At 44.8% G+C, this 13209-nt stretch overlaps 1 protein-coding gene across 1 annotated transcript in view; it reads right to left on the reverse strand.

Moving 5' to 3' along the window:
• Positions 1–8246: 8246 nt before the first annotated feature.
• APCDD1 (APC down-regulated 1) overlaps positions 8247–13209 on the reverse strand; it is a 33609-nt gene continuing 28646 nt past the window's right edge. Inside the window, exons 4-5 of the mRNA XM_014837328.3 lie at positions 11799–12120; positions 8247–10344 (exon numbers count right to left, since the gene is read on the reverse strand). Of these exons, the coding sequence (XP_014692814.3) occupies positions 9893–10344; positions 11799–12120 (774 nt within the window). The 3' untranslated portion in view covers positions 8247–9892. The remainder of the gene's footprint in view (positions 10345–11798; positions 12121–13209) is intronic.

Below are 13209 nucleotides of genomic sequence, written 5' to 3' on the forward strand. Positions count from 1 at the left end.
ACCCAGAATAGCCAACATAATATTGAAGAAGAACAAATTTGGAGCTCTGACACTACCCAACTTCAAGATTTACTTTAAAGCTGTAGTAATCAAGACAGTTTGGTATTAGCAAAAGAATAGACAAATAGACCAATGCAACAGAACAGAGAGCCCAGAAATAGACTCATAGAAATATAATCAACTGATCTTTGACAAATGAGTAAAGGCAATACAATAGAGCAACCAATGGTGCTGGAACCACTAGACACCCACGTCTGAACAAAAATGAATGTAGAAATAGAGCCTTCGTCTTTCACAAAAATTAACTGAAAATGGATCATAGACCTAAATGTAAAATGAAAAACTATAAAACTGCTAGCAGATAACATAGTAGCAAACCTAGATGACCCTGGGTACAGCGATGACTTTTTAGATACAACACCAAATGCACAACCCACGAAAGAAATAATTGGTAAGCTGGACTTCTAAAATTAAAAACTTCTGCTCTGTGAAAGACAACGTCAAGAGAATGAGAAGACAAACCACAGACTGGGAGAAAATATTTGTAAAGACACATCTGATAAATGACTGTTATCCAAGATATCTTGAAACTCAACAATAATAAACAACCTGATTTTAACAAAAGGGCCAAAGGCCTTAACAGAAACCTCACCACAGAAGATACACAGATAGCAAACAAGCATATGGAAAGAGGTCCACACCATATGTCATCAGGGAAGTACAAATTAAAACAGCAATGAGATATGACTACACACCTATTAGAATGGCCAATATCTGAAACACTGACAACACTAAATGCTGGTGAGGTTGTAGAACAACAGGAACTTCCATTGCTGTTGGGAATGCAAAAGGGTACAGCCACTTTGCAAGACAGTTTGGCAGTTTCTTATAAAACTAAACATACTCTCACCATATGATCCAGCAAGCACAGTCCTTGGTATATACCCAAAGAAGCTGAAAACTTATGTACACAAAAACCTGCACATGGATGTTTATAACAGTTTTATTCACAACTGCCAAAATTTGGAAGCAGCCAAGATGTCTTTCAGTAGTTGAATGGATAAACAAACTGTGGCACCTCCAGACAATGGAATGTTATTCAGCACTAAAAAGAAATGCTCTATCAAGCCATGAAAAGAGATGAAGGACTCTTAAATGCACATTACTAAATGAAAAAAGCCAATTCAAAATGCTACAGCTGTATAATTCCAACTATATGACATTCTGGAAAAGGCGAAACTACGGAGACAGGAAAAAGATCAGTGGTTGCCAAGGGGTGGTAACAGTGGAGGGATGAATAGGAGAAGCACAGAGGATTTTTAGGGCAGTGCAAATACTCTGTAGGATACTGCAATGATGGATATATATCATTATATATTTGTTCAAAGCCATAGAATGTACAACACCAAGAGTGAACTATAATGTAAATAAAGACTTTGGATGGTAATGGTGTGTCCATGTAGGTTTATCAATTGTAACAAATGTACCACTCTGGTGGGGGATGTTGATAACGGGGGAGGCTATGCATGTGTGGGTGCAGAAGGCAGATGAGAAATCTCTGCACTTTCCCCTCGATTTTGCTGTGAAGCTTAAACTACTCTAAAAAAAGTCTTAATTTAAAAAATGGGCAAAAGACTTAAACAGACATTTCTCCGAAGAAAACATACAAATGGCCAATAGGTATACTAAAATCATTAGGGAAATGCAAATCAAGACCACAAAGAGATATCATTTTACACCTGCTAGGATGGCCGTTATCAAAAAAACAAGTGACAACAAGTGTTGGAGAAGATGTGGAGAAATTGGAACCCTTGTACACTGTTGGTGAGAATGTAAAATGGTCCAGGCATTATGGAAAATAATATGATGGTTTCCCAAAAAATTAAAACTAGAACTCCCATCTGATCCAACAATTCTACTTCTTGGTATTTATAAAGGAAATGAAATCACTATCTCAAAAGATATCTGCACCCCCTTGTCCATTACAGCATTATTTACAACAGCCAAGATGTAGAAACAACCTAAATGTCTATTGACAGAGGAATGGATAAACAAAATGTAGTATATCTATACAATGGAATATATTCAGCATTAAAAAGAAGGAAATCCTATAAAATATGACAACATGGATAAACTAGAAGGACATTATGCTAAGTGAAATAAGCCAGTCACGGAAGGACAAATGCTGTATGATTTCACTTATATGAGGGATCTAAAATAGCCAAATTCATAGAAGCAGAGAGTGGAACTGTGGTTTCCATGGGCTGTGGGGAGAGGGAAATGGGGATTGCTATTCAACAAGTATATCATTTCAGTTACGCAAAATGAATAAGTTCTAGAGATCTGCTGTACAACATCATGCCTATAGTTAATAATACTGTAGTATACGCTTAAAAATTTGTTAAAAGGGTAGACCTCACGTTACATGTTCTTACTACAATAAAAAATGCTATACATGCTTATATATACATATACTTCCACTGTGTATATACCACGTTTTGCTTATCCATTCCTCTGTTGGTGAACATTTGGGTGGCTTCAACGTTTTGGCTATTGTGAAAGATGCTGCTATGAAATGAATATGCAAATATCTCTTTGAGACTCTGCTTTTGATTCTTTTGAGTACATACCCGGAAGTGTAAAAAATGTAACATATATTTTTAACATGGTGCATGTCTTGGCATTGAACTTTTCATATTGAAAATAAGAGTATCAATCAGTTCAAAGCCAGTGACTACATGAGTCATCTAAAGGAAGATTCATAGAGAACAGAGACAGAAAATAGCTTGGGATAAAAATATAAAATCTGATGTGAGTTAAATGATCAATTATACCCCTCCCCTAAATGGAAAGCAAAGTTTGTGTAATATGGAAAATATTTTTCATTTAACATGTCCTCATGGAATCTGAGCAGTTCAGCTTCTTGTTCACGCCTCTCCTCTTCTCCTTTGTCCACTCATCCTGTCCAGCAACTAACCTGCCTCCTTGGCAATGGAGTCTGTAGTGTGAGAGGGGCGACCACGTGTGTGGGCATGTGCCAGAAGATCGGATCAGCTAAAGAAGGACTTTACCGCTTACGAAAGGAAGCACCGCCCCAGAAAGGCTGCCACCAAATTTGATCAGATGCCCTAGAAGCACTAAGGCATCATCTGAAAAAATGATTCAAACTCATATGTTCCCTCTACTAAGATCAGATGTGCTACAAATAGAGAAAAACAAACTCAAAAGCTGATCATCAAAAGGGGAAAAAGATTATTTACAAAAGTATGTGCCAAAAACTTAGGAAAAGCAAGAAGGGCTAGTGCAGTCCTCTGAGGCTAGGAACCGTGGGGAAGCCTGCAGGGGCATGGGAGGAGGTGGTTACTGTACCACAGAGAGGGCAGCTGTTTGGAGAGGGCGGTCCGGTAGGCGCTGTGGCTCTGGCAGCCACCCTACAGTGACTCAGGAGGTAGACAGCCAGGGGAATAAATAGCCCTATCCTCGGCTGGGATCGCCGGCCCAACTGCCCATTAGGTGAATTCAGTCAGAAAGCAGAAGGCAAGGCAGCCCATTGCTGCAGTCTGTCGGGGAGCAGGCAAGGACAGTGAGAGCAGATCTGGAGAGACCAACGGGAGGTATCCTACACACTTGCCATGGAGCGCATCTCCTGCATTTTCCTCTTAGCCTCTTCTGCTGAGTGTAGCCTCATCTCCTGAGCACTTCATCCCAAAGACGTAGACGAGCCTGTACATCTGAAATGACCAAGCTGTGGCCTGGCTGGTACCACTATCCCACAGATGGGAGAATGATGAACATTTGACTTGGGTGCAAAAACTGGGAGAAATTATGGAGAGCTGAAGTGAGAGATTAACTGGGCAATGAGTTATTTAATAACCACAGGCAGACATGGCTTTACACGGAAGGCGTGATAAGCCAGGGCCAAGATGAAAGCGGCATACTAGGATGACAATTCACTGAAGTATACTCGTGGCCCAAAGAGCACAAACACCAGTGCACACAGCTCCACCCAGAGGAGCCCTCACACTGCCCAACATCCGTCTTCTAAGGAGTTTCCCCGAGCGCATTAAACCTTTCTCCAGCTTGACCTGACGTGCTCAAACATCTGTCACTTGAACCTGAATATCAAGTGTGCTCATGTGTGCACAGGAGCCCATCCTGAAGGCACTTGCACTCACTGGTCTGCAGACCTTGGACCAGGAAAGATCTGAAAGGAATCAATCTTGGCCTAGCTGAAGAACTGAGGGTCACTCAAGCCCAAAGATGTCTGGAAGTTGAAACTGCCCACTCACTGCAAAGAAGGCACCCGTTGTTCTGTCCCGATGGTTCCCGAATGAGGAGAGGCTCCCTCAGCATTCCCAAGCCTGACGAAGGGAGTAGGGATGGGGGCTTCCACTCAAAGTTCAAAGCAGAGACTGCTGCTGCACTTGTTTCCACTTTCTCTCTCCTGAAGTCAGGGACTAGACACATACTTTGTAAGCTTCGCTGTGTGTCCCCATGTTCTGAAGGGTGGGTGATAAAGGCCTTAAAGAAAAAGACGTTTGTTTGTAGATATTTAGGACAAGCATGTGGCAAACCATAACTAGATTTTTCAGTAAGAATTCAAAACTGTAAAGGTTGAATGCTAGGTTGTTGTGACAATTAAATAAGGTAATGTATGTAAAGAACCAACTACGATGTTCTATGTTTAGTGTGCATTCAAGACGTGGCTGCTGTGGCTGAGAAAGCCAGGCAGAAATTCTAGGCCATAGAAAGGAGAGCAGAGCAATAAAAGCTCTCTGGTTCCCTAATCCTTAACCTCACGGAGCGTCACTCTTATCTCCTGTCACATGAGATTAATAATACCTTCTTGGTCTCCCTTCAGTGGGACAAAGTTTCCAGGGAATTTAATGCTCTATTCACTAGCCTCATTTTAATAAACATTTAACACCTGGTCAAATTTCTTGGGCAATGTAATCTGGAACACTTGGCAGGGAAGAAGTGATTTATACATTGACAAAACATACGTGTAATTGAAAAACAAAAAGATCTTCACATTGATAAAGTGCTGAAAAAGCACTGAAAATGGATAAAGGTCTACGCTGGAATTAGATACTGATGGCTTCTCCTTCTACCCAAATGGCAGAGAATTCTATAAAGAATGTTGCTGCTTTTAGTAGACCACAGTACTTGCATTGCTGCACCCTCCATTTGATATGAGGAAGAGAGTTCATTTCGATAAAGCTTAATATGTGCAAAGGACTTTGAAGGCAAAGCAGCTCTCCGTGCTGCTAAGGTGCCTCTTATTTCCAGGTAGAGCAGGGCAGCAATGGTGGGGGAGAGCTACCCTCCTGTTACACTCCTGTTTCACAGAATTGTTGCCTACCTCAGTGAACCCTCCAAGCTGCTTGCTTCTAATATAATGCTGTATACCCTCTCCTGCTTTGAGACCCATTGGAGACTCTAGGCTCTTCTCAGGGACTTTGCTTCAGTGCTCTGCTTGGGAGCGATGAGTTCAAGATGCTATGAAGCTAATGAACTATTTCCTTTCACATAAGCAGTGCTGGCACTGAGATATAATATAGCTTCAATTCCAAAATGAGCTGGAGGATAAAACCACCATGTGCACCAGATCTCTCAATTTTTCAATCTATGTAAATGGATCCCAGGGCAGATGTGTTACCCTGGGCCCAGCCTGTGAGAACCCAGACTACCTTATTTAGGGGACAGGAAGACATTCTGTAAATGAGCTCTCTTAATAACTGGTGGCCCTCGCTTGTTTACAATAACCTTGATTTCCTGAAGGTCACAGCCTCTCAATTGTCTTAAGTATGTTGCTTCATCAGCTGCAGAAGGGATTGGGCCTCAAATGCCTAAAATTCTTGGAAAATATACTTCCCAATCTTCTGAGGATCTTCCTCAGCCTTTAATATCAATTGAGAGGAAGTGATTTCATGAGAAATAAAAATGCTGGAGTAGTTCCCTAGAGGCCGACCAAAGTGCCAGTTGCTCCTCGAGCTCAGGATGAGGACGAGAGAGCTAGTATGGTGGTCAGAGGAGCTCTAGAGGCCCGCAGCTGCAAAGTGCAGCTCTCTGCGCTCACAAACTCTCATGCCTCTGAATTCTAATGTGAGGGCCACATGAGATGGATTAAAAGAAGGAGGGATGGAATTGCTCAGGTGGTATTCCAGAGGGCGTAGGGGCCTCGGAGGTGGTTGCACAACAGATGTCAGAAATCAAGAGACCAAAGCGAATCCATGGAAAGCACGGCCCTCTTCTTAGAATGGGTGGCCACGAGTCAGATCCTGAGACCTGCTCTCCAGTGCAATGGTGCATCTGAGTGAAGGAGACGTGCATTTGTCAGTCTCACCCCCTGGGAGGCAGACATTGTGGCGTCAGTTAGGTCTCCCATGTCCACTTCATCTCATCTTGGCCAATGGAGAAGTTGGAGGGCATAACTCCTCTAATATTTTTTTCTAATGATACTGTTACTTTTGTCTCTTGAAACACCAGGGAAATACAGGATTGTAATAAATAGGGACCCCATGTATATTCAGAGGTTGTTTACCCTGCAAGCCAGAAACCCTCTTGGGTCATCATAGGGATCTGAAGAATTCAATTAGTATTTTAGAATATGTGATTCTCTTACTGGCAAGAAAAGAATGCTTATGCATTTATTATGAATCTAGAAATCAACAGGAAATCTTTATCCAAGCTTTTACTTGCTCTCGATGCAGATGTGTCGTCATGAAAGATGTTTGGACTCATGAAATCTCAGAGGTCGCAAAAAGGCCAGAGAAGTCTATGAAAGTTAGAGAAGTTCTCTGCCTCAGGGTGGGCCCACTCTCCCTCTAACCCCACCCAACACCCCTTCTCCTAAATAACCCGCCGCAGGATGGTCAGTATTTTCCTTTGAGGACAGTGTCCTAAAATGCCAACTTAGATGCTGTCTGTTGGTTTCCATGTTCCATTGCCAGGTACCCAGTATGTCTTATAGGGATGGATGTACCATTTTAAAATTAAACATTGCCTTGTTTGTGTGGACAGCTATGAACATCATCTTTGTTTCCAAGATATAAAGAGTTGATGGAATAGAAAATGGCTCTTCAATAAATTTTTGTTAAAGCTTTCCCTTCAAACAGGAACCACAAGAGTCTTACATTCTAGTTGTTTCCACAAGGTGTGTGAGGCCCTATTGAGGACATCCTGGATGGCCAGTCTCTCAAACAGGAGTCTTTCATGTAGGGCACTGCTGAGAATTATCCTAGGGGGCTACCACAACACTGAACGCTGTGATGGACTGTTTGGGATGGACATGACCTGGAAATCACAGACACTGGCATGATGCGTGCTCCATGACACATGGCCAGATCATCATGTCCGAACAAACTACCTTTGTCCTGTACCTGGGAGATGGGATTCCAGGAAGCTCCTTTCTGAGTCCAGGATCTACTTGGATTTTACAGAGTTTGGAAGCTGAGCTCACATTCAAATTTTATCATTGCCCAAAGAATATCTTTTTGACCCTACCCATTGTCAGCCTGCTACCCAGGAAGAGAAGTCTAGTTGCAGCAGGCCAATGAATTCTGGAGGAGCCACCCTTCATTTACTCACCACTTTCCCCAAACCTAGTATTCACAAGTAGAACTACCTGCTACTGGCTTAGGAGTAGACTTGCCAGCCCCCGGCTGCATATTATGGAGCATTTTAAGCTTGTTATGGAATATTCTGGAGTCAGCCATACCTTCGCCCAGAGAAAGCATCTTGGTCTTGAGTTAAAATTTCTGACTCTCAAAGCTGAATGACTCTTAAAGGTAGATCACTACGTTTCTTCTAGAGATGGGAAATCACTGAGGATGAAGATCTTCATGGGCTACATGGCGGGGGCTTACTTTCAGAGACCCTTATTTGTGTTAACATGACCTAAGCAAGATAAGATGTCATATACGTGGGTGATATAGCAAGTAACAGGCACAAATATAACTGTCAATAATTGTGATTAAATTATCACTCTGTAATGATTTATAGTGTATCAGAAAGTGATATGACCACATGAATTTCATGTCATCCCTAAGACATATACACATATATTCTGTACATGTTAATACCTATATATCTGGATATACGTATATGTGTGTGTGTGTATATATATACGCAGTGTACTCTTTAAAAGTGTGAATAGCTAAATCTAGGTGAGTGGCCATGAGTTAAATGGCTACAAATCTACAACCTTTATAGTAAATCACTGAGGTATTCTTAGCAGTGAACACAGTTTTTCATATAATTTTATTACATCATTTAAAGATAGAATTAGTATTAATTAAATAGATCCACAGGTAAAATGTATTTTGTGGGCGTATTTTTGACATCGTTGTTTATTAAACTTGGCAGACATTAAGTTAGTATTTTCATGTGAATAAACCCCCTCAGTATGCACCACAACTTAAAATATAGTCTAAAGATAATGCACTTGGGTGCTCCATGCCATCCTTACAACTCCGCACCACATCGAGTGCCACGGCCTTGCATGAGGTTAATTCTTAAACACAGGATGCCTTTCAACCTTGATCATGGTTTCCGTGCTCACTATTAGTCACACCAGGCTTTCCCGTTACCCACCGTCTCCCTCCAGCAGTCTCTACTGGCAATAACACTTGGTGTTCAGATAGCACCATTGGAATAATCCAAAGTAACAGGTGGCCATGGCTCACGTACCCTCCCGATGTCTGTCTGAAAGAAGCCCAGGGACTCTATGTAAGGCGGCCCTGAGGCTCTGCAGCCAGGGCCAAGGTAACAGCAGGACAGAGACCGAGCGAACTGGCATGTCCAATCATAAGGGGACTTCACATACACGTTGGGGTTGGGGTCTAATGGGGCCCCCAGCTTGGGCGCCCCCTTGCTCTCTCTTTGAACAGCCAGGCCCTTAGACACCAAGCAAGGTCTCTGAGCATCTGTCTTTGAAGGAGCAGAGAGCGAGAGTGAAGCTCCATCCGCTCGGCCCCAACCAGATGCAGCGTGAGCCAAGAAGAGGGTCCCACAAAGAGGACACTGGAACGGACGGGCACCTTATCATTTATGGGGCATTTAACGCCCTGCCACCATGCGGGACACCACTGCTCCTGTCTGTTTGCTAACGGGACTGCTTCTGGTATTTGCTTGGCCACCCTTGCCTACTGAGCACGTAAGAAAACAGCATGCATTCCGCAGCCACCCAGGAACCAGCATAGAACCAACGTCTCTTTCCCAACAAGTTAAAACAACAATAGCTTAAATACTTTGAAACTTTAATTACAGATACTTTCCTACTCAACATTTGAAAGTTTGGATTCTCTCCTGTTTTGCATAAAGGCGGTCAAGGCGGTTAAGTTAGACTTTGCGTCTTTTCCTTTGTACATATCTACACTCAAGTCTCTTCCTTATTAATAAAAGGTGTCTTGATCACATTCCCAAACCAACTCTGCACCGGATTCCAGCTTGTAAAACTCGGAGAGTAAATAGTTTCACAGGAGGACAGGAAACAACCGCAGGAAAGTGGCAGGAAAAGCTGAAGCTTAATATTTGTTTCTTCTAAGTTCAACTCTGAAATATAATAATAAAGAGGAAGAAAAGAAGAGGCCCCAGCTGTCACCCTGATCCCTCTACCAAACACACCAGCCCGACACCCTCTGGCGTCTCCAAGTGCAATTTCTACTGTGAAGACGCTCAGGCCAGGGATCCGACTGGATGGAGTTCACAGCAGAAACTTCGAACAGCGCTGCTCAGGACCCAGGTGGGGAGGTGGCGCGAAGCAGAGGCGAAAAGGAAGACGGTTCTCGGGGGCTCAAGTGCATCAGAAGTGGTGTCCTTTCTTTTCGTAAAGATAATGTGTAAATTGTAAAGAACCCTGGTTTGGAAAAATAGAACTTTTTAAAAATTTCTATCTGAGGAGGTTCCAGGGCGGCAGAGTCAAAAGGCAGGAGAGGGCCGCAAAGAGCAGGGGACAAGCGCTCCTCCTGGGGGCGTGGCTCCCGGACGGGTGAGCCCTGTGGTCGTCGGAGAAGTCCTCAGCCCTGGGTGCAGAGGATGCGCACTGGACCAGGGGCATCTGGTAGGATGTGGCTCTCTTCTCAGGCCTGTCGGGACTGGACCCGTCACTGGGCCTCTGGCCGTTGAACAGCAGGTAGCGGCCGCGGGCGTCCTGCTCCATTTTGAAGATCTCGTATTCCGTGTGAGGTAGTTTGATCCCCAGTGCCACGCAGCCATTGGTGTGCGTCACATCCTGCTGGACGCCCACCTGCCAGGAGCCCTCGGCCCCACACTCGTTCCCGTTGAAGACGTTGAGCAGCGAGGCCGTGGCCGCATCCATGGGGGTGACCTTCATGTGAGTCACTATGGAAAGAGGACAGTTCCGTGACCCCCAGGGAGTGAGCGTGCGGAGCAGAAAGCCCCGGGAGCAATACAGCTGCACGCCTCAGCCCCAAGCTTTCCGTCCTACAGCCCACGGCGCATGCCCGCCCGCGGACCTCAGACTGCGTCACAGCATCAGCAGGTGAGGAGGTCGACACGTTGATCTGAAGGGAGGTCACCCAAATGTACTGCAGGTGTGACTAGGAAAAACCTGCATTTGGCCTAGAAATGCTGGACCCAGACTGTAGCTGATTGTCCCTGTTATTGTGAAATCAAACTATCACACCAAGTGTCTCCCGGGAGTCGTCTTTGATGACACTGACTCTTTGGGATTGACAAAATATTCAACAAAAACTGGGATTTTGTCTATGTGAAAAGGTTTTGAGGGTTTTTAATAGTTTTGGTGCCAAATACCTCTTCTAGTTAGCATTCTTGCAAATTATTACTGGCCCATAAATCAGGCATCTAAAATAAACTAGGCTGCAAGCAAGAAAAATATGAGCAAATATATTAAACACAAGCCCAGCACTTGTGCAGTTCTGCTTTTAAAGGCCCTCTCAGGGGACTACATTCTGGGTATACCACAAGAGCTCTGGGAAGGAATCAAAGACAGCTGTTTTCCTGGACCTTCTATCAGAGGTCCACCTTCCTGGAGCAAATCTTCCTTCCTAAGAGGAGGGCTAAGTTGTCCTGGGATTTATCTGGGTTAGAGAAATATTCTATATTAAATAGACTAAACATGGACTCCCGTCCTGGAAGGGGTCACACCAGAACCTAGGCCGTCCCTCTCGGCCATCCCAGGGCTGACATCATCTTACAAAGATGTCCAAGCTTTACAAAAACACCTAGAAATAGAGACCACAAGACCGCCCTTGCTGAAAACAGCATGGCGAACCTCAGCCCTCACCTCCCCAGCTCAGGGGATTGCTGTGCAGCCCAAAACTCCCACCTCCGAGCGCACGACACCATCTCAAGCGCACAACAGACTCAGGGTTGGAAATGACAACTCTGAGCACCTGAGGTATGACTGACCCCTGCTCTTTACTGCCCACTCAAGAAAGCACACTGCATGCAGCAAGTAAGTGTGGCATCATCACAGGCCCGCTCAGCATCCGCCACGAGCTGCGCATAAAAGGAAACACGCAGACCTGAGACTCCCCTCCTAGTAACAGACTCCTTGGCCGCCCCTGACGCGGGCCGCAGTGTGCGCTGCTGGCACCGCGCCCTCCACCCTGGCTGGCCTGTTCCGAGCTCAGGGGCTGCTGTGAAGGACAACTGTGCTGCAGAAAGTACTCCCTTATCTCCTTCCCCACGTCTCTAGCAGAAAAGCAGCCCTTTCCCTCAGGCTCTGCTTCAACAAAAACGTCACAAAGCTGCTCACCGTCCCTGTCCCTCGCCCACTGGGCGCTCACTCGAGAATGGAGGCAGGAGCCTACCTTTGAACACGAACTCTGTGCCTCCCATGACCCTGGAGGAGTGCACGCCCCGGCTGTAGCGGCCCTTGGCGTAGATGGTGAAGGTGGGGTGCTTGCAGACGGGGTCGGAGTAGTGGTAGTAATGCCCTTCCCAGGTGTTGTTGTTGTCGTGGAAGATGAAGTGGCGCGTGAGGAATAGGACTTCGGGCCGCACCTCACAGCGCTGGCTCACCCACTCGCCATGCAGGCCCACGGTCAGGTCAGCCTTGGGGGGCAGGAGGGGCGGGCGGTGCTCATCCGACCGGTGGATGATGCGACAGGCTATGCAGGCGTGGTCATGATTCTGAAGTCAAGAAACAAGCACAAGGAAAGACCGTCATCCTCATGACAGAGTAGTGTACATGCACTTCCTTCAAACGGGGCTCACCACAGCAGTCTGGGCAAGGCACCCAGGGCACCATCTCCTGTCACCCAGGTACCTAAGAAGCACCTGGAGCAATGGTCTTGTGCACAGATGGGGGGTGGGGAGGTGTGCACATAGTGTGTGTGCATGTGTCTCTGTGCTCACAAGTGCACGCGTATTTAGCTGACATTAGAGACTTGCCTAAATATTTCAGCTGCGACATGGACTCTCTTTAGAATTCTATTACGTTTTCAGACCACATGTGCTGGACACTTGATTTCAAAAAGAAAGGCTGGCATCACCTCACATCCATTAGGACAGCTACTATCAGAAAATACAAAACAGAAAATAACAGTGTTGTTTCATATTCCTCCACAGTGAGGAGGTAGAGAAACTGGCACCCTTGTGCACTGTTGGTGGGAATGTAAAATGATGCAACTGCTGTAGAAAAGAATTACTGTATGATCCAGCAATTCCATCTCCGGTTTACACCCAAAAGAATTGTAAACAGGGTCTTGAATGAATATTGGTTCACTCACGTTCACAGCAGCATTATTCACAATAGCCCAATGTGGAAACAACCCAACGTCCATCGACAAATGACTGGATAAACAAAATGTGGTCTATCCATACAACAATACCATTCAGCCTAAAAAAGGAAGGAAATTCTGATACATGTATAACGTGGATCAACTGTGAAGACACTATACTAATGAAATAAGCCAGACACAAAAGGTCAAATACTGTACGATCCCACTGATAGAGGTCCCTGGAATAGTCAAATTCAGGGACACAAAGTGGAAGGGTGGGTGCCGGGGGTTGGGGGCGGGGAAACTGGGGAGTTAGTGTGTAATGGGTGCAGAGTTCCAGTTTGGGAAGATGAGAAAGTTGTGAAGCTGGATGGAGGTGATAGTTACACAACAATGTGAGTGTACTTAATGCCACTGAACAGTACACCGAAAAATGATTAAGATGGTAAATTTTATGTTATGTATATTTTACCAGTTAGATTTTTTTCATTAAAAAAAT

Source organism: Equus asinus, chromosome 7, assembly GCF_041296235.1.
Source record: "Equus asinus isolate D_3611 breed Donkey chromosome 7, EquAss-T2T_v2, whole genome shotgun sequence".
In the NCBI taxonomy this organism is placed as follows: domain Eukaryota; kingdom Metazoa; phylum Chordata; class Mammalia; order Perissodactyla; family Equidae; genus Equus; species Equus asinus.